Source organism: Chrysochloris asiatica, unplaced genomic scaffold, assembly GCF_000296735.1.
Source record: "Chrysochloris asiatica unplaced genomic scaffold, ChrAsi1.0 scaffold00404, whole genome shotgun sequence".
Classification (NCBI taxonomy): Eukaryota; Metazoa; Chordata; class Mammalia; order Afrosoricida; family Chrysochloridae; genus Chrysochloris; species Chrysochloris asiatica.
The window spans coordinates 1,405,232-1,423,534 of record NW_006408922.1 but is presented as its reverse complement, the minus strand read 5'-3'; the positions used below and the strand labels follow the sequence as shown (position 1 = coordinate 1,423,534).

Below are 18,303 nucleotides of genomic sequence, written 5' to 3'. Positions count from 1 at the left end.
CCATAGTGATCCTGCACAGGGTTTCCGAGGCTGTAAATCTTTACGGGAGCAGAACGCCTCATCTTTCTCCCACGGAACAGCTGGTAGTTTCGAACTGCCGACCTTGAGGTTAGCAGCCCGATTCGTAACCACTATGCTACCAGAGCTCCTGTATATATACACACGCACATGCTTATATATATACATGCACATGCATATATATATATACAAAATGCAGAGTGGACCTAGGATTATGCAAATGAGATGCTTATGGCCCACCAATGGGATTGGATAACTTGTTAATAATGTAAACAAGGTACACTGCATACTTGTGAGAATGTTGTTCTTGTTATGTGCCTTTGAGTTGGTTCTGACTCATAGGGACCCAGTATAGGGTTCCCAAGGAGTAGTTGGTGGGTTTGAACCACCAATCTTGCAGTTAGCAGTTCACTGTATATCCAGGACTATGATGCAAATAATACCTATGGAACACTAATGAGGGGATTGGTCAGGTCTTCTGTCCCACTAAGCTTAAAGTTGGAGTCCTGGTGTTGCACCTTAGGAGAAGCACTTGACCTCAAGGTTACTTCGAACTGCAAGGTTGGTGTTCAAACTCACCAGTCGCTCCTTAGAAACCTTATACAGGGTCGCTATGAGTCGGAACCAACTCAACGGCACTTAACAAAACTTAAAGGCACTGTACAGCTAACCACAAAGTTGGGAGTCTAACCCTATGCAGGGTTGCTATGAGTTGGAACAGACATGAAAGCACAGACTCCAAGGAGAATGGGGGTGGGGGTGGGGCTGCTACAACATGGAAGACAGAGAGTTGATGGCATAGCAGTGAGGACAATAGTGGCACAAGACAACTACATGGGGCTTACCAACTCATGGGGCTAAGACTTCTAACACCTGCTGAGAAGGCCTTCAGTGATAGAGGGCAAGAAGAACTTGACCTGATTGAGGAACTGTGTCCTTAGTTGTTCCTGTTACTTCCAATTTGATCCTGATCCCAAGTTTATACCCTGTTACTTTCTTAACAAACCACTAAATGGTAAGTAAAGTTTGTGAGTTCTGTGAGATGTTATAGTGCATTTCTGAACCCAAACAAGGAAGAAGAGTACTGAGGAGACGGGGAGTCATTGATGATACAACAGTCTGGGAAAGTTGGACATTTGGGACATCTTTAAGCCCCACCTCATAGGAATCAGCTTTGTATTGATCCTTATAAAAGAAATTATTCACTTAGTGTGTGTATATATATAATATACAAAGAAAGTAAATATTGCAAAATGCTAACACTGCAGGAAGGGTATCCAGGTATTCACTGTTCTATTCTTTACACTTTTTTGTTAAGTGAGGTACTTATTTTCAAAGTACAAAACTGGGGTGTGTGGAGCTATACTGGGAAATCATTTCCCACCGACTGAATGGGTAAAAACACAAAAGTATGACAATATGCTTACTTGGTGAGATGCTGGAAAGATAGCCATTTTCTCATACACTGTTGCTATAAGACTATTTCAACTCACAGCAACTCTATATAGGGTTTCTGAGGAGCAGCTGGTGCATTTGAACTGCTGACCTTGTGGTTCGCAGTCCAGTGCTTATCCTACAGTGCCATACCAGGATTCTTGGTGAGGACAATTTGGCAAAATCTTAAAAAATATAATATAATGCCAGAAGATGAGCCTCTTACGTTGGAAGGCATTCAACATACAACTGGAGAAGGGCTGCCCCCTCAAAGCAGAGGTAACCTTAATGGTGTGAATGAAGCAAAGTGTTCAGGACCTTCATTTGCTGATTGGGTACAACTCAAAATGAGGAGAAACAGCTGCAAACATTCCAAAATAATCAGAACATGGAATGTACGAAACATGAATCTAGGAAAATTGGAAGTTGTCAAAAATTAAATGTAACTAGCTGAAATGGACAGGTATTAGCCATTTTGAATCAGATAATCATATGATTTACTGTGCCGGAAACAACAAATTCAAGAGGTATGGCATCAAATTATTCATCAAAAAAGAACATTTCAAACTCTATCTTGAAGGATAATTCTGTCTGTGATAGGGTAATATCCATTTGCCTACAAGAAGGCCAAGGAGCTCTGGTAGCATAGTGGTTACGAATCAGACTGCTAAACTCAGGGTCAGCAGTTTGAAACTACCAGCTGTTCCACAGGAGAAAGATGAGGCTTTCTGTTCCTGTAAAGATTTCCAGCCTCTGAAATCCTGTACAGGGTCGCTATGAGTCAGAACCGACTCCACAGCTCATTACCACCACCACCACCACCACCACAACGAAGGCCAATAAATACCATTATTGTTCAAATCTACACACCAACCACTAAAGCCACTAATGATGAAATTGAAGAATTCTACCAACTTCTTCAGTCTAAAATTGATCAAATATGTAATCAAGATGTATTGGTGATTGGAATGTGAAGGTTGGAAACAAATAAGAAGGATCAGTAGTTGGAAAACATGGCCTTGGTGACAGAAATAATGCTAGAGGTTGCATGATGGAATTTTGCAAGACCAATGACTTATTCATTGCAAATAACTTTCTCGAACAACATAAAAGGTGACTATACACATGGACTTCTCTATAAATGGAATAAACAGAAATCAAATAGACTGCATCTGTGGGAAGAGATGGTAGAAAATCTCAATATCATCAGCCAAAACATGGCCAGGAGAAAACTATGGAACAGTCAATTGCTCATATGCATATTCAGACAGAAGTTGAAGAATATTAAAACAAGTCCATAAGAGCCAACATCTGAACTTGAATATATCCCACATGAATTTAGACACCATCTCAAGAACAGATTTGATGCATTAGACACTAATAATCCAAGACCAGAAGAGCTGTGGGATGATATCAAGAATATCATAGAAAAAGAAAGTAAAAGGTCATTAAAAAGACAGGAACAAAAGACTAAAATGATTGTGAAAAGTGACTCTGAAATTTTCTCTCCAGCACAGACATGCTAAAGTGAATAAAAGAAATGAGGAAGTCAAAGAGCTGAACAGAACATTTCAAAGGACAGCTGGAGATGACAAATCAAGTTTTATATGAAATGTGCAAAGACTTGGAGTTAAAAACCAAAAGGAAAGAACACATCCGCATTTCTCAAGTTGAGGAACCATTTCTCAACTAAAGTAAAAATTCAAACCTTGAATTGAAATATTGAAAGATTCTATGGGCAAAATATTGAATGATGCTGAAAGCATCAAAAGAAGGTGGAAGGTATATACAGAATCATTATAACAAAAAGAAATGTTCGATGTTCAACCATTTCAAGAGGGTTTCCAGCAAGATGGTGGACTAGGCAGATACACTACATGGACCCTCTACAACAAAGATACAAAAGACAAAATAAAACAAGAGATGAAAATACTGGCACGCTGAACTTCAGAAGAAAGGTTAGAGAGGTGGATGGAGTGCTGGCTGGAAGGAGAGGCTGAGTAGGGATGGCGAGAGAGGGAGGCTTACTGGTGAACACCTGACCAGACACAGCTCGACCATCTTGTGAGCAGTTTTGGCAGTGGAGGCCAGAGCAGATCCATGCGGGTGACAGAAAAGGTATGATTTCTTCTTTTTCCCCACATTCTCCTGGTGGCCAGTTCCCACCCTCATCCACCGCCAGCACAGACCCTACTCTCCAGACATTCCAAGCCACGTATTTGGGAGCCACATCTGTGTGGGGAGGGGGCAGCTGCAGCGCTTTGGTGTTCCATTTTGGTGTTTGGATGCACGTGGGCTCCACTCCAGAGGGAAAGAAAACCCACAAACAAAATGAGCTCAGCATAGAAAATTACGCCCAACAAAGAATCCAACAGCACCACACACACAAAAAAAACACACAGAAAAATGATAACAATCAATTCATACTTACTGATAATTATACTGAATATGTTGTTGTTGTTGTTAAGTGCTGTCGAGTCGGTTCCGACCCATAGCGACCCTGTACAGGGTTTCCGAGGGTGTAAATCCTTACGGGAGTAGAAAGCCTCATCTTTCTCCCGCGGAGCGGCTGGTAGTTTCGAACCGCTGACCTTAAGGTTCGCAGCCCGATTCGTAACCACTACGCTACGGATTAAATGTACCAATCAAGAGACATAACGAGCAAACTGGATAAGAAAACAAGATCCTTCAATAAGCAGTCTACTAGAGACGTATCAAAAAGATGGAGACAGCCTATATACCCATCAAAAGAAGAATGGTTAAACAAACCTTGGTATATACACACAACGGAATACTACAAAATGTTGAAAAATAAAAATGAATCTGTGAAACCTGGTTGAACCTGGAGGACATTCTGCAGAGTGAAATTAGTCAACCACAAAAAGACAAACATTGTATGAGACTAATGTTGTAAAAAATTTTTAAAAGGTTTTCTTGACAAAAGAAACAATCTATGATGGTTACGGGGGTAGGAAGAGGAGAAGGAAAATTATCCATGGGCTAGAGGGTATACACATGTTACATGGTAACAGGGCTGGCATTACACAATAAGAGGGAGGTTAGCAAAGGAAAGATGAAGGTAGTGGGAAATACAGTGAGAAATTCAATACTTAAACTGAATAGAGGTAAATGCTGTTAACTGTGGACACATGGAAGAGATTGATACCATGTAATGAAGCAAAGTATATGATTTGTTAAATGCAAAATTGATGATCTGCTCTGTAAGCCTTCATCAATTCACAATAAAAAGTTAAAAAACAAACAAACAAGAGGTAGTATATGATCAAAACCCAATAGCAATGAAGAAAGAAGTCCAAACTGCATTGACATTATTGGCGAAAAACAAGACTCCAAGAATTGATGGAACAGAATTTGAAATCTTTCAACAAACTGATGTAGCACTGGAGGTGTACTCACCTATGCCAAGAAATTTGAAACACCTGGCCAACTGATTGGAAGAGATCCACATGTGTGCCCATTTCAATGAGCGGTGACCCAATGAAAGGTAAGATAGCATCCAAAAATAACATTAATTATCACCTGCAAGTAAAAATTTTCTAAAGGTAATTAAAAAACAGTTCCAATAGTACAGCAATAGAGAACTGCCAGAAATTCAAGCCAGATTCAGCAGAGGACATCAGAAGAGGATGTACAACTAGGAATATCACTGCTGATGTCAGATGGATCTTGGCTGAATGCAGAGAATACCAGAAAGATGTTTACTTGTGCTTTATTTACTATGCAACAAAGGCTTTTGATTGTGTAGCTCCTCACAAGCTCTGGATAACATTGCAAAGAATGGGTATTCCAGAATACTTAACTGTACTCATGGGGAACCTGTACATCGACCAAGAGGCAGTCATTCGAACAGAACAAGGGGAAAGTGCATGGTCTAAAATCAGGAAAGGTGTGTGCCAGGGTTGTATTCTTTCACCATGCTTATTGAATCTGTATAATGAGTAAATAATCCAAGAAGCTGGATTATATGAAGATTGGAGACAGATTGGAGACAGACTCATTAACAACCTGCGATATGCAGATGACACAACCTTGGGTGCTGGAAGTTAAAATACTTACTGATGAAGATCAAAGACTTCAGTGTGGATTGCACCTCTAAATAAAGAAAACAAGCATCCTCACAACTGGACCAATAAGTAACATCATAATAAATGGCAAAAAGACTGAAGTTGTCAAAGACTTCATTTTGCTTGGATCCACAATCAAGACTCAGGTAAGCTTTAGCCAAGAAATCAAACCAATGTATTACATTAGGCAAATCTACTGCACAAGACTTTAAAGTGTTCAAGAACAAAGATATCAGTTTGAAGACTAAGGTGGACCTGACCCAAGCTATGGGACTTTCAATAGCCTAATATACATGTGAAAGTTGGACAAAGAATAAGAAAGACCATAGAAAAATTGATGCATTTGAGGCAAAGTGTTGGAAAAGAATAGTAAAAGTCCAATGGAATGCCAGAAGAACAAACAGGTCTTTGTGAGAAGAACCTTGGAAGCCAAGATGGCCAGACTTCAACTCTTGGACTTTAGACGTGTTATCATGAGGGACCAGTGCTGGGTAGAGAAGGACATCATGCTTGGTAAAGTGGAGGGTCAGCAAAAAAGAAGACGACCCCAACAAGATGGACTGGCACAGTGATAGCAGCAATGGGCTCAAGCAGAATAAGGATTATGAGGATGGCGCAGGACTAGGCAGTGTTTTGTTCTGTTGTGCATAGGGTCGCTATGAGTTGGAACTGACTCAACAGTACCTGACAACAACAAAACTATATATGCATTTACCCTTCCACTTAGCAATCCCACTTTTAGGAGTTTACCACAAAGATATACCTCCAACAATATAAAAATATATATTACAAGATTATTCATAATAGTATTATTTACAAAATATTGGAAACTTTCTAAATGCTTAAGCATAGCAGAATGACTGAAAATACAAGAGTACTATAACTACCAGCTGTTCCGTGGGAGAAAGATGAGGCTTTCTGCTCCCATAAAGATTGTCAGCCTCGGAAACCCTGCACAGAGTCGCTATGAGTGGGAACCGACTCCACGGCACATCATCACCACCACCACTTTGAGTTAGATCTCCATTATCTGATACGAAATGATTTCCAGGATACACTGTTATGAGAAAAAAAATAAAGATGAAAAATTTGGTATATGCTATCTTTTGTTTAAGAAAGATAAATAAGAGTATCAATTCATACTTGCTTACATATGCATACAGAAAACTATGCAAAGATATACAAGAAATAAATGAAAGTGCCTTACAGCAGATAAGTATGGGGTAGAATTGGGTGAATGATTTGGGGGGAGGGGGCGAGGGAAATGAGATTTCTCAAGTACTTCTTTCATACCTCTAAGATTTTACCCTTTTAGTAGTTAACCACATTTAAGCTAGTTAACAATTCTTTACATTAAAATTTCCCTGTTCAAATTACTAATGTGGTTTCTATCTCCTGACTCAAAACAATACAATATTAAATAATACAATTCAAAATAATATTTTTAAAAGTCTATGGATTTGGGGGTGAAAAATATCTGAGTTAGAAATCCAGTCTATGCTGCTTACTTACGAGGACTTGCTCAGTACTTCAGTTTCCTATCTGTAAATTGGCCCAATAATACTTTCCCTACATGTACGCTTTAAGAATGGAGTCCTGGTGTGGTGCTGTGGGTTAATGCACCAGACTGCAAAGCTGTTTGAACTGCAAGGTTGGCGGTTCAAGCTCACCAGTCGCTCCTTGGAAACCCTGCGGTTCACAGTCCAGTGCTTATCCTACAGTACTACACCAGAAATCCAGTACCTACTTTGTTGTTGTTGTTGTTAAGTGCCATTGAGTCAGTTCCGGCTCATATAGGGTCACTATGAGTTGAAACCGACTCAATAGCACTTAACAACAAATGCTTTAAGAAAGAAAAGGGCTCACAGTAAGGGCAGAGAAATGGAAGCTCTTTATTATTGCTTTGGTGATGAGAGGTTCAGAAGTCCAGTCACCAACCAGGCAATGTCTGTAAACTTCACTCATTCATTCATTCATTCACAGACCCCTCCAGAAGAATGTGTAGCATCAGTTCCACCTCCTCCCCTACTCTCTGTGTTCCTGGTAGAGCAGGTAATTCACAAAGCTTCTCCTTCCCTGACATGGCCCATCAGAATCCTGGAAGGAGACTGATAAATTGGAAGAAAGAGAGCGCCATGAACTCTAAAAGCCGACTTCCTGGATTCAGGGCTCCGCTTTGCCTCTTGCCAATAGTGTGGCCCAGGCAAATCACTTAACTTTTTTGCGCTTCACTTTCCTCATGTGGAAAGTGGGATATCAACAGTACCCTACTTTTGTTGTTGTTGTTAAGTGCCATTGAGTCGGTTCCAAATCACAGTGACCCTGTATAGGGTTTCCAAGGAGTGCTGACCTTGCAGTTCAGTGCACAACCCTGCAGTGCTACACCCATACCTACAGTGTGGTTATGCGTCATCAAGTCAGTTCCAACTCATAGTGACCCTTCCAGAGTTTCCAAGGAGTAACTGGTGGGTTTGAACTGTCAACCTTGTGGTTCACAGCCCAGTGCTTATTCTAAGCACTACACCAGAAATCCAGTACCTACTTTGTTGTTGTTGTTGTTAAATGCCATCGAGTCAGTTCCAGCTCATAGTGACATTGTATAGGGTTTCCAAGGAGCAGCTGGTGAGTTTGAACCACCGACCTTGTGGTTCACACTGACCTTGCAATCCAGTGATTTATCCCACAACACCACACCAGGAAGGCTTTAATTCTATCTCAGAAAATTAAATGAGTTAATACTGTGTCACTACCATGCTGGACACAGAGTTTTTGTCCTCAGATAGAGACTGGTGGAACCCTGAGACTATCACTCTTAGTCACCCTTCAGATTTGAAACTGCATTCACCCCCAGGGCTCAAATTTCAGCCAAACAACAGACAGGTCTACAAGGGGGAACAATAATACTAGGAAGATAATGCACTTCTTAGAACAATCAACCATTTGAGATCAAAAGGCAACATTTACCCAAAGACAAAGTTCGGAAAGGAGGAGGAATGGAAACAGGAAACACAGGGAGAAAGGCGGATAAGTGATGTTACACTGTGGGGATTGCAATCAACGACATGAAACAAAATGTATATGAACTGCTGAATGGAAAACTGATCTGTTCTGTAAACCTTCACCCAATTCACGATAAAAAGTTTAAAAAAAATTCTATCATATACGTATGTATGTGCTACGCTACAATGTGAGAGATATTTCAGAGGGTCACAATCAAAAAAGTGTGAAAGCCACTGGCTTTCAAGCTACTTTACTTTGGGTTTCTGATACTTGCAATCAAAGAGTTGTGACTGATACAGAAACTTAATCCAGGAGTGGGGTGTGTGAAGTGACAGACACCAAATATGAAGGTGGCTGAGTCGCAGAAACTGTTGCCAGGAGTAGGGCCCACGTAGAGACTGATACCAGAACGTGGCAGTGCTAAGTTGACGTGGGTCACAGGGACAGCATACAGGTAAGTCAAGAGAGACCCATTCTGCCTGCTGCTGGCAAACCAAGGCTGCTGGGGACCAGACAATGACATACATCTTTTACCCACAGAAAACTCCATATTCTCTGCCTCATACTAAAGTGAGCGTGAGCAACAGGAAGTAAATACCTAATCCAGTGGGAGACAAGACTCAAAGAAGAAAGGAACAGAGACTAGGGGGCAGCCTGGCCCTCCCCCACCCCCATGGCACCTCCACAACCCCTCCTTTATAAAGTGCTATCCTCAGGAATACAGCCCAGAACCAGGAGGACAGAATACTGGCCTCATCAAGCCACCAAGAGCCTCAAACAAAAGAAGTTGACAGCTACATGTACCTGAGAGCTAAGGGATAGGCAACACTCTGAAATCTACTGCTGAGAGGCAGAAACTGTATAAGCAAGGTGCAGAGAATGAATGAATGACAACAACATTAAGTCCTAGAGCAAACATCATACATAATGGTAAAAGCATAAATGTATCCCTTTAAGACCAGCAACCTAACACACTTGCCAGCCCAAGAGAAACAAAAAGTATCAGAACTGGAGAGGAAGAAACTAGACTGTACTTAGAGATTTTTTATAAAATCGTTTACTTGCAAACTCCAAATGAAACTACAATTTATAGGATATAAGGTCATAATGTTGTTGTTGTTAAGTGCCGTCAAGTCGATTCTGACCCATAGCAACACTGTGTAGGAGTTCTGAGGAGCAGCTGGCGAGCTTGAACCACCAACCCTGCAGTTCCATCAGCTTTGTAGTCTGGCGCATTAACCTATAGTGCCACACTACTCTGGTAGCATAGTGGTTACGAATTGGGCTGCAAACCGCAAGGTCAGCAGTTCGAAACTACCAGCTGCCCCGCGGTTGAAAGATGAGGCTTTCTGCTCCCGTAAAGATTTACAACCTCGGAAACCCTGTACAGGGTCGCTATGAGTCGGAATCAACTCCACGGCACATAACAACAACAAGGTCATAATATATAAAAGTCAATTGCATGTCAATACAACAGTAAATGAAGCTTTAAAAGTCAGGTATACCCACAGAAAATATAAGATATCTAGAATACAGTTAACAAAAGATGGGTAAAATCTTTAAGTGTAAAATAAAGGGCTTTATGTAAAAAATAATCTAAAGATTTGGTGGAAAGAAATTAAAGAAGACCTCAATCAATGGAGAGGCATGCTACATTCATGAATAGGAAGGCTAGATATTTTTAAGATATTAATTCTCCTCAAAATGAGCAAAGATTGAAAGCAATCCCAACAAGGTTTTTCGTGACAAGCTAATTCTAAAATATATGTGGAAGAGACCTGCTTGAAGAAGAAAAACAAGGTAGGAGGGAATGTACATTCCTAGATATTAAGAAGTATTTCAAATAAGTAATTAAGACAAAGAGATACTGGTGCCAGAAATGAAATGGAACAGAACATACCTGGAAACCAAATTTATGACACAGCTGGCACCGCATATGAGCAAGAAAAAGGCAGACCATTCAGTGAGTTGTTAAATGCTGCCACGTCTATTCCAATTCATAGCGACACTGCATAGTTTCCAAGGAGTGGCTGGTGAGTTTTTGAACTGTCAACCTTGTGGTTCAACCAACCTTGTGTGGTCCAGTACTTATCCTACAGAGCCACACAAACATTCAGTAAGTAGGGCAGGATCAAATGGCTTTTTGCTGTGTCTTTAATTCTATAGTACCTATCTTCTAACATACAACATAATTTACTTACTTTGATGGATTTAACCCTATGATCAATAACTATGTGTTGTAAATCCTAAACCCGATAAGCACTCGACCACAAGGTGAGTTTGCACTGCCAGGTCAGTGGTTCAAACTCAACAGCCGCTCCTCGGAAACCCTACACAAAGTCGCTATGAGTCAGAACCAGCTCAATGGCACTTCCCAACAACAATAATACATGTGGATATAATTTTATTTAGGAACAGGGTTTTCTTTGTTATATCAATGAGCTATATCAGTGTCTTAAGCCAATCATTTCTAAAATATAAACAGAGCAGTTTAGGCACAGAAGCAAGCGAGGACAAATGGGGGAATGACACTTAGAGATCACCAAGCTGAAAGAGACAAGGACCTTCCCCGAGAGCCAACAGAGAAAGTAAATCTTCCCCTAGAACCAGGGCCCTGAATTCAGACTTCCAGTCTCCTTCCTAACTGTGAGAAAATAAATTTCTGTTTGTGAAACTTACACACTTGTGGTATTTCTGTTAAAGCAGCACTTACATAACTAAGACTTACTCATCTTGTTTATTTATCAGCTCCTACATAAGGAGTCCTTGTGTGGCACTGCAGGGTAAGCACTCGCTACAAGGTTGATTTGAACCGCAAGGTCGGTGGTTCAAACTTACCAGCTGCTCCTTGGAAACCCTATAAGGGTCGCTATGGGTCAGAACTGACTCAATGGTACTTAACGAAAACAACATAAGGGTGGGAAGGAGTTCTGGTGTGGCACTGTGGGATAAAGCACTGGACCATAAGGTCAGTTTGAACCACAAGGTTGGCAGTTCAAACTCACCAGCTGCTCCCTGGAAACCCTATACAGGGTCGCTATGAGTAGGAACCGACTCAACAGCACTTAACAACAACATAGGGTAAAATTTTTTATCTTCTTTGTTTATTGCTGTATTTCCATTGCCTAGAACACTGCCTGGTACATAGTAAGTACTCAATGAATATTTGTTTGAATGCATGAATACAAAACACATAACCAACAGAAGACTGCTATTGTTGTTGTTAGGTGCCATTGAGTCGGTACCGACTCATAGCGACCCGATGCACAACAGAACGAAACACTGCCCGATCCTGGGCCAACCTCACAACTGTTGCCATGCTTGAGCCAATTGATGCTGCCACTTTGCTAATCCATCTCACTGGGGGTCTTCCTCTTTTTCTCTGACCCTCCACCTTACCAAATATGATATCCTTCTCCAGGGACTGGTCCCTCCTGACAATATGTCCGAAGTATGAGAGACGAAGTTTGGCCATCCTAGCCCCCAATGAGCACTCTGGCTGCACTTCTTCCAACACAGATCTGTTGGTTCTTTTGGCAGCCCATGGCACTTTCAATATTCTCCTCCAACACCATAACTCACAAGCATCAATTCTTCTACGGTCTTCCTTATTCACTGTCCAGCTTTCGCATGCATATGAGATCATTGAAAATACCATGGCTTGGGTCAGGCACACTTTAGTCTTCAAGCTGACATCTTTGCTCTTCACTCAACACTTTAAAAGTCTTATGCAGCAGATTTGCCCAATGCAATATGTCATCTGATCTATTGACTGCTGCTTCCATGAGTGTTGATAGTTGATCCAAGAAGAATGAAGTCCTTGACAACTTCAATCTTTTCTCTGTTGATAAGAATGTTGTTTATTGGTCCAGTGGTGGGGATTTTTGTTTTCTTTATATTGAGATGTAATCCACATCGAAGGCTGTGCTCTTTGATCTTCATTAGTAAATATTTTAAGTCCTCTTCATTTTCTAGTATCCAGAATATACTCGTATAAAGAATTCCTATGAATTGGTAAGAAAAACACAGCAGCAATAACAACAACAACAAAAATAAACAGAAAAATGGGCAAAAACCACCTAGACTCACTTCAGAGATGAGGAACCAGGAATGGTCTATGTGGAAACGATGTTAAGTCTCATCAATAATTAAAGAAATGCAAACTAAAACAAAAATGAGATTAAATTGATAGAATTCTAGAACAGAAAAAAGAGATTAAAAGCTAAGGAAATCTGCTTTAACAGCAATATGTCAATATTGGCTCATTAATTGTGAAAAATGTACCATTGTTATTGTTCAGTGCTGGTGGGTCTGAACTGCCAACCTTGTGGCTAGCAGTCCCATGCTTACCGTACATCCCCACAACAAGATTCCATACTAATATAAAATGAAGAGCCCTGGAAGCATAATGGGCTAAGCATTGGCATGGTAATCATAAGGTCTGTGGTTCAAATCCACCAGCCGCTCCACAGGAGTAAGATTGAGGCCTTCTGCTCCCATAAAGATTTATAGTCTTGGAAACCCTGTGGAGCAGTTCTACTCTGCCCTTCAGGGTCATTAGGAGCCAGAATCGATTTAATGGCAGATACTTGGAGAAACTGGTTGTGGGATGTATAGGAACTGCCTGTACTATCTTTATAATTGTTCTGTAAATCTAAAAGTTTACTAAAAATAGCAACTATAGCACGACTGGAGTTAAGAAGCAATTCAATGGCACTTAACAACAAGACTCTCAGATGAACAAAAATTAAAATGTGTGACAACATCCAGTGCAAGTGGGAATACAAATTGGTACAACCACTTGGGGAGATAATTTGACTATATATGAGTCGGAACCGACTCCACGGCATATAACCATTACCACCAAAGTTGGTAATGTAGTGGGTTACATATTGGGCTGCTAACAGCAAGATCAGCAGTTCCAATCCACCAGCCACTCTGTGAGAGAAAGATGAAACTTTCTGCTCCCGTAAAGATTTACAGACTCAGAAACCCTATACAGGATCACTATGAATCGGAACCAACTCTATAGCATATAGTAGCAGCAGTAAAGTTGGAGATCTGCATACGTTATGAAACAGAAGTCAAACTCCCTCCCAGGTACACTCCAGAAAAACTCATGCACAATAGTTTAGCTTAACTGTGCTCTTTTAAGATCTACTGACATGGAATTAAAGTGACAACAACCTTGAAAGATTACATAGGAACCTTAGGGGCAGTGAGTTTATATGAATGGAGGAACAACTCAGAAAAGAAGGGTGAGGATGCTTGCACAACTCCAAGACTAGAATCAGTGTCAATGAACTGTATGTGCAAAAATTGTTCAACTGGTGCATGCTCTGCTGTGTATATTTTCAACAACTAGGATTATATATATATGTTTTTAAAAACTCATGCATGAGATGACCAAAATACATGTTTGAGAATGTTTGTTACAGGTTGGTTTGTAATAGGAAGCAAAACAAGAAAATAAAAACAAAACACATGCATAGGGTTTGAACCGCTGACATTACGGTTAGCAGCTTTGTGCTTGACCACTGTGCAACCATGGTTGCTTTACAATACAATGGATAAAAAAAAGTCAGGCAATCCAGATTATGGGACATTCCACAAGGCAATTAGTCTCAACTTTCAAAAATGTTGTGAAGCCTAAAAAAGGCAGAGGACTGCTCTAGATTAAAGAAGACTGGTGGTGGTGGTGGTGGTTGTATGCCATCAAATCACTTCCGACTCAGAAAGACACTGTATAGCGTTTCTGAGCCTGTAAATCTTGGTTGTTGTTGTTGTTGTTAAGTGCCATCGAGTCGGTTCCAACTCATAGTGACCCTATTCAGGCTCTAGTGCATTATCCCACAGCCACCATACCAGAAAACCTCACCTTTCTCCCATGGATCAACTGGTAAATTCGAACCGCTAACCTTGAGGTTAGTAGTCCAATTTGTAATCCACTATGCTACCAGGGTGCAACTGGAGCAACTGGTAAATTCTAACTACTCATCCTCAGGTTAGTAGTCCAACTTGTAATCCACTCTGCTACCAGGGATCCTTTAAAGGAAATGAGTCAGGATAATAAAATGCAATGCATAATCCTTGATTAAGAGTGTGGGGGCTCTAAGCACTAGACTGCAAACTACAAGGTCCGAGGTTCAAGCCTGCCAGCCGCTTTATGGAAAAAAGATCTGACTTTCTGCTCCCATGAAAATTCAAAGCCTCAGAAACTCTATACAGGGTCGATATGAATCGGAACCGACTCAACGGCTCTTACCAACAACAACAACAATCCTTGATTGAATCCTGGATTTAAAAAGTATGCTATAAAGGATATTTTGAGGCCAACTGAAGAAATGTGAAAACAGACTATAGATTAGAAAAGATTACTATGTCAATGGTAATTTTTCTAGATGAGATAATAGTATAGTGGTCGTGGAAGATAATTTCCTTAAGAGTGGATGGATGTAAAAAATTTGAAATGTTCTACAAGGCTGGGGGTGAGATATAATAACATCATTCAACCCAACAGTACAAATAGTACAGCAATGACAAATGAATAACCAGAGTTAAATGTATCAGCATCAGTGCATCTCATTTAAAAAAGGTATTTGTTCAGCAGACACTATTTGAGAGCTGGAAGGATAAGTGATGTGCAGAACTTCAGATATCTGAGGTGCTCAATGTCACACGATGGCCAGGTCCTGGGTGGCTAGCAGAACTGAGACAGAGGACAAGTCCTATTAAGTAAAGAGGTCATGGAACCTGAAATGATACAGTTCAGGGAGGATCGAATCCACTGAGCAGAGTCAGCGAGAAATGATGAGAAGGAAGTAAAGGCTTCAATAAATGCAAAGAAATAATGAAGATATTAGAAGGCAGTGATGACAATCATAATACCAATGAACACTCATACACCATTTGTCATATACCAGGCACTATGATCAAGAATTTATCAACTCATTTGATCCTCACAACAACCCGATTTTTATTATGTCCATTTCACAGAAAAGAAAACTGAGGCCCAGAAAGGTTAAGGTTCCACAGTTAGTAAGTGATGGAGCTAGGGTCTGAACTACTCAGGCAGTTTGACCATAGAGCCCAGTAGCCTTAGTCACTAGTGAGCGCTGAGCTAGCTACAAGGGGAGGTGGCAGAGAATAAAGGCAAGAGTTTCAAAGGAATCTGGCAACTTAATGAAGAATGAAAGAAAGATGTCTGTACTGGGTGGAGAACACTCACCATGCAGGCCTGGGCCAGGCTCATGGCCAGGCGGAACCGGGCAGACATGGCAAGAGGCAGCAAGGGGCTGAGGCTAGAGCCCACGGCAGGGTTGATCACACGCAGACAGCGGACCACAGCCTCTACAACCAGCTCAGTGGTGAAGGCTCGAAGAGTCTGCACATCTGGAGGAACTGCACTGAAGTAAAAGAGGGCAGGCTTGATTGGGGCAGTAGTCAGGAAACTGGGTACAAGTTGGGCTATCCAGTCTGCTGGAGGGTCTAATATTGGAGTGAGAGTAGGGAGGGTGCTCACAGTTCAAGCAGGTCCTAGATACCGGTGACTGTGCCTTCAATTTGGAAAAGTAAGAATTAGAAAAGTCCTCAGGTCCTAAGACCTGGATATAGGAAAATGATGGATGGATGGGACCTAAGTTCAAAATATCTCAAATTTCCCCTATGCTTAAGAGTACCCACATTTCTGGGGTCTGAAAAGATCAAGGGGTCCAAGTGGCATGGTCTGAGTTTCTGAGTCCCCGGAAACAATGCTCCCTGCATGCCAGGGCCCCTAGAAGTTTAGTCACTAGGGTTTTGAGGAGACTAGATACTGGAAGGCTAGGTTTTTCAGGAGTTGCAAGTATCAGGGTCTCTGTATATCTAAGTCCCTGGATGGCAAGACCTCTGAGTTCCATGCAATTTGGGGGACAGGGGTATTAGGTTCTCCAGATATAAGAGTCCCAGGGCCTTAAAGTTCCCAGTTCTTGTAATGCTAGGGCTTAGGTTTTGCAGATGTCAAGATCCATAGTTGCAGCACTGATGTCACTAGGGGAGCAAGGGGAGGTGGGGGTGTGGACTACACTAGGTGACATTGTTAGAAGTGGGAGACAACAAAATAACTGTCTATAAAAATTTTAGGTAGTTTCAGGAGAAAGTTATTAGTTTTTTTTATAAAAACATTCTTGTAGTTAATTATAACAATGAAAAATTTTTTTAACTTCAGAAAGTTCATAGAAAAATAGAAGACAATGGAATTTTCCACGAGCTTTCAGAAGCCCCTTCATGTATACCTACAAAGCTAAAAACTCCATGCAAATATACTTTTTGAACCTTCTAATGGGCTCCATCAACACTATCATTACTCAATTATAATGAGCTTCCAATCACGGAGCTTTATCTGGGTGCTACACACACACTGTTGTTTTCCTTGCTGCTGGAGTTTTTATAGTGACTGATTTGTCAAGTTTTCTGGTGGTGTAGCTACTATATCGTGATAATTATTACTTGTAAACTTGTATCAATAACTGATTTTGAGGACAAAGTCATAATTTAAGGAGAAATTTTTTAAAAGATTTCTACTCAGTTACTAATAATACTATAATTAATAATTGCTCCAATTCATTGAAGAATGATTTTATAAACAATTTTGTTGCTAGTATTCAGATAATTTAAGAAATGTTACATTTAAGAAATTTACAACTATATTTATTACATATTATTCTATAATAAAAATTGATAATATACATTACTAAGGATTCTGGATTATCTGGTATGGGCAGAAGTCCATTTGGAAAAGGTATTTATTTGTTCAGCAGGCACTATTTGAGAGCTGGAAGGATAAGTGACCCTTATCCTTATAAGTGAGTGACACCAACCCTAGTGAGTCCGCTGGTCCCATGTCTTAGGGGTTTCAAGATTGTTTTAGCATGTTCGGGTCTGTATCTTTGAGTTAACTTTGTGTCAGGAACAAAGGGTCTGAGAGCCCACCCCCGATGCCAGCAGAGGAGGGGCAGTGTCTTAAATCTGAAAGTTGGTGCCCTAGATGTCAAGGTCCCGGGTTTTCAGGTCCCCAGGTAACGGGATAACAGAATTCGAGATTATGGAGTCCCGGATGTGGGTTTTCAGGGGTTTCCGGGTGAGCAGGGCAGTGTCCTTACGTGCCAGCCTGGCGCAGGGAATGGATGAGAATTCGATCCGCCTCCTCCATGGTGAATCAAGTCGGAATCGTGAATCCTGGATCAGTCCAAGCACGAGGGACACAGTTGCTGAGACCCCGCACCACGCCAGTGGTCGAGGAAGAGGCACGGGCCGCGTGGGCAGAGCTGGAAAGCTACCGAACACAGCGCACCCCAAGTGTCTCAATTGATACTGCACACGTCCGCGCGCAGACTTGAGCGCGCAATGACCTCTGGGAATTGTAGTTTTCCGGTCTGCAGTGGACTTTTCCAAATGGACTGAGAATCTGAGGCCTTGTGTTGTGTGTGTGTGTGTGTGTGTGTGTGTGTGTGTGTGTGTGTACTCGCGCACGCGCGCGCTCTCTCTCTCAGGACCTTTAGTGCAAAGTGTTTAGTAAATGTGAAAGCACTGGAAAGTAACATAACTTCTCTATATCTTAGTTTTATCATATATAAAATAGAACTATTTATTTAGTACTGCTTCTTAATATTAAAATAGTTAATTTATATAAAGCACGTTTTGCTATGTGCCTAACACATACTTTGCTGTTGTTGTTAAGTACCGTCGAGTCGGTTCCGACCCATAGCGACCCTGAATAGGGTTTCTG

General features: G+C 41.1%; 1 protein-coding gene across 1 annotated transcript in view; it reads right to left on the bottom strand.

Annotated features, from left to right (window-relative positions):
- CCDC22 (coiled-coil domain containing 22) overlaps window positions 1–17,728 on the bottom strand; it is a 29,930-nt gene extending 12,202 nt beyond the window's left edge. The window contains exons 1-2 of the mRNA XM_006876685.1: window positions 17,678–17,728; window positions 15,766–15,943 (exon numbers count right to left, since the gene is read on the bottom strand). Coding sequence (XP_006876747.1) covers window positions 15,766–15,943; window positions 17,678–17,727 — 228 coding nt within the window. The 5' untranslated portion in view covers window position 17,728. The remainder of the gene's footprint in view (window positions 1–15,765; window positions 15,944–17,677) is intronic.
- Between the last annotated feature and the right edge of the window lie 575 nt (window positions 17,729–18,303).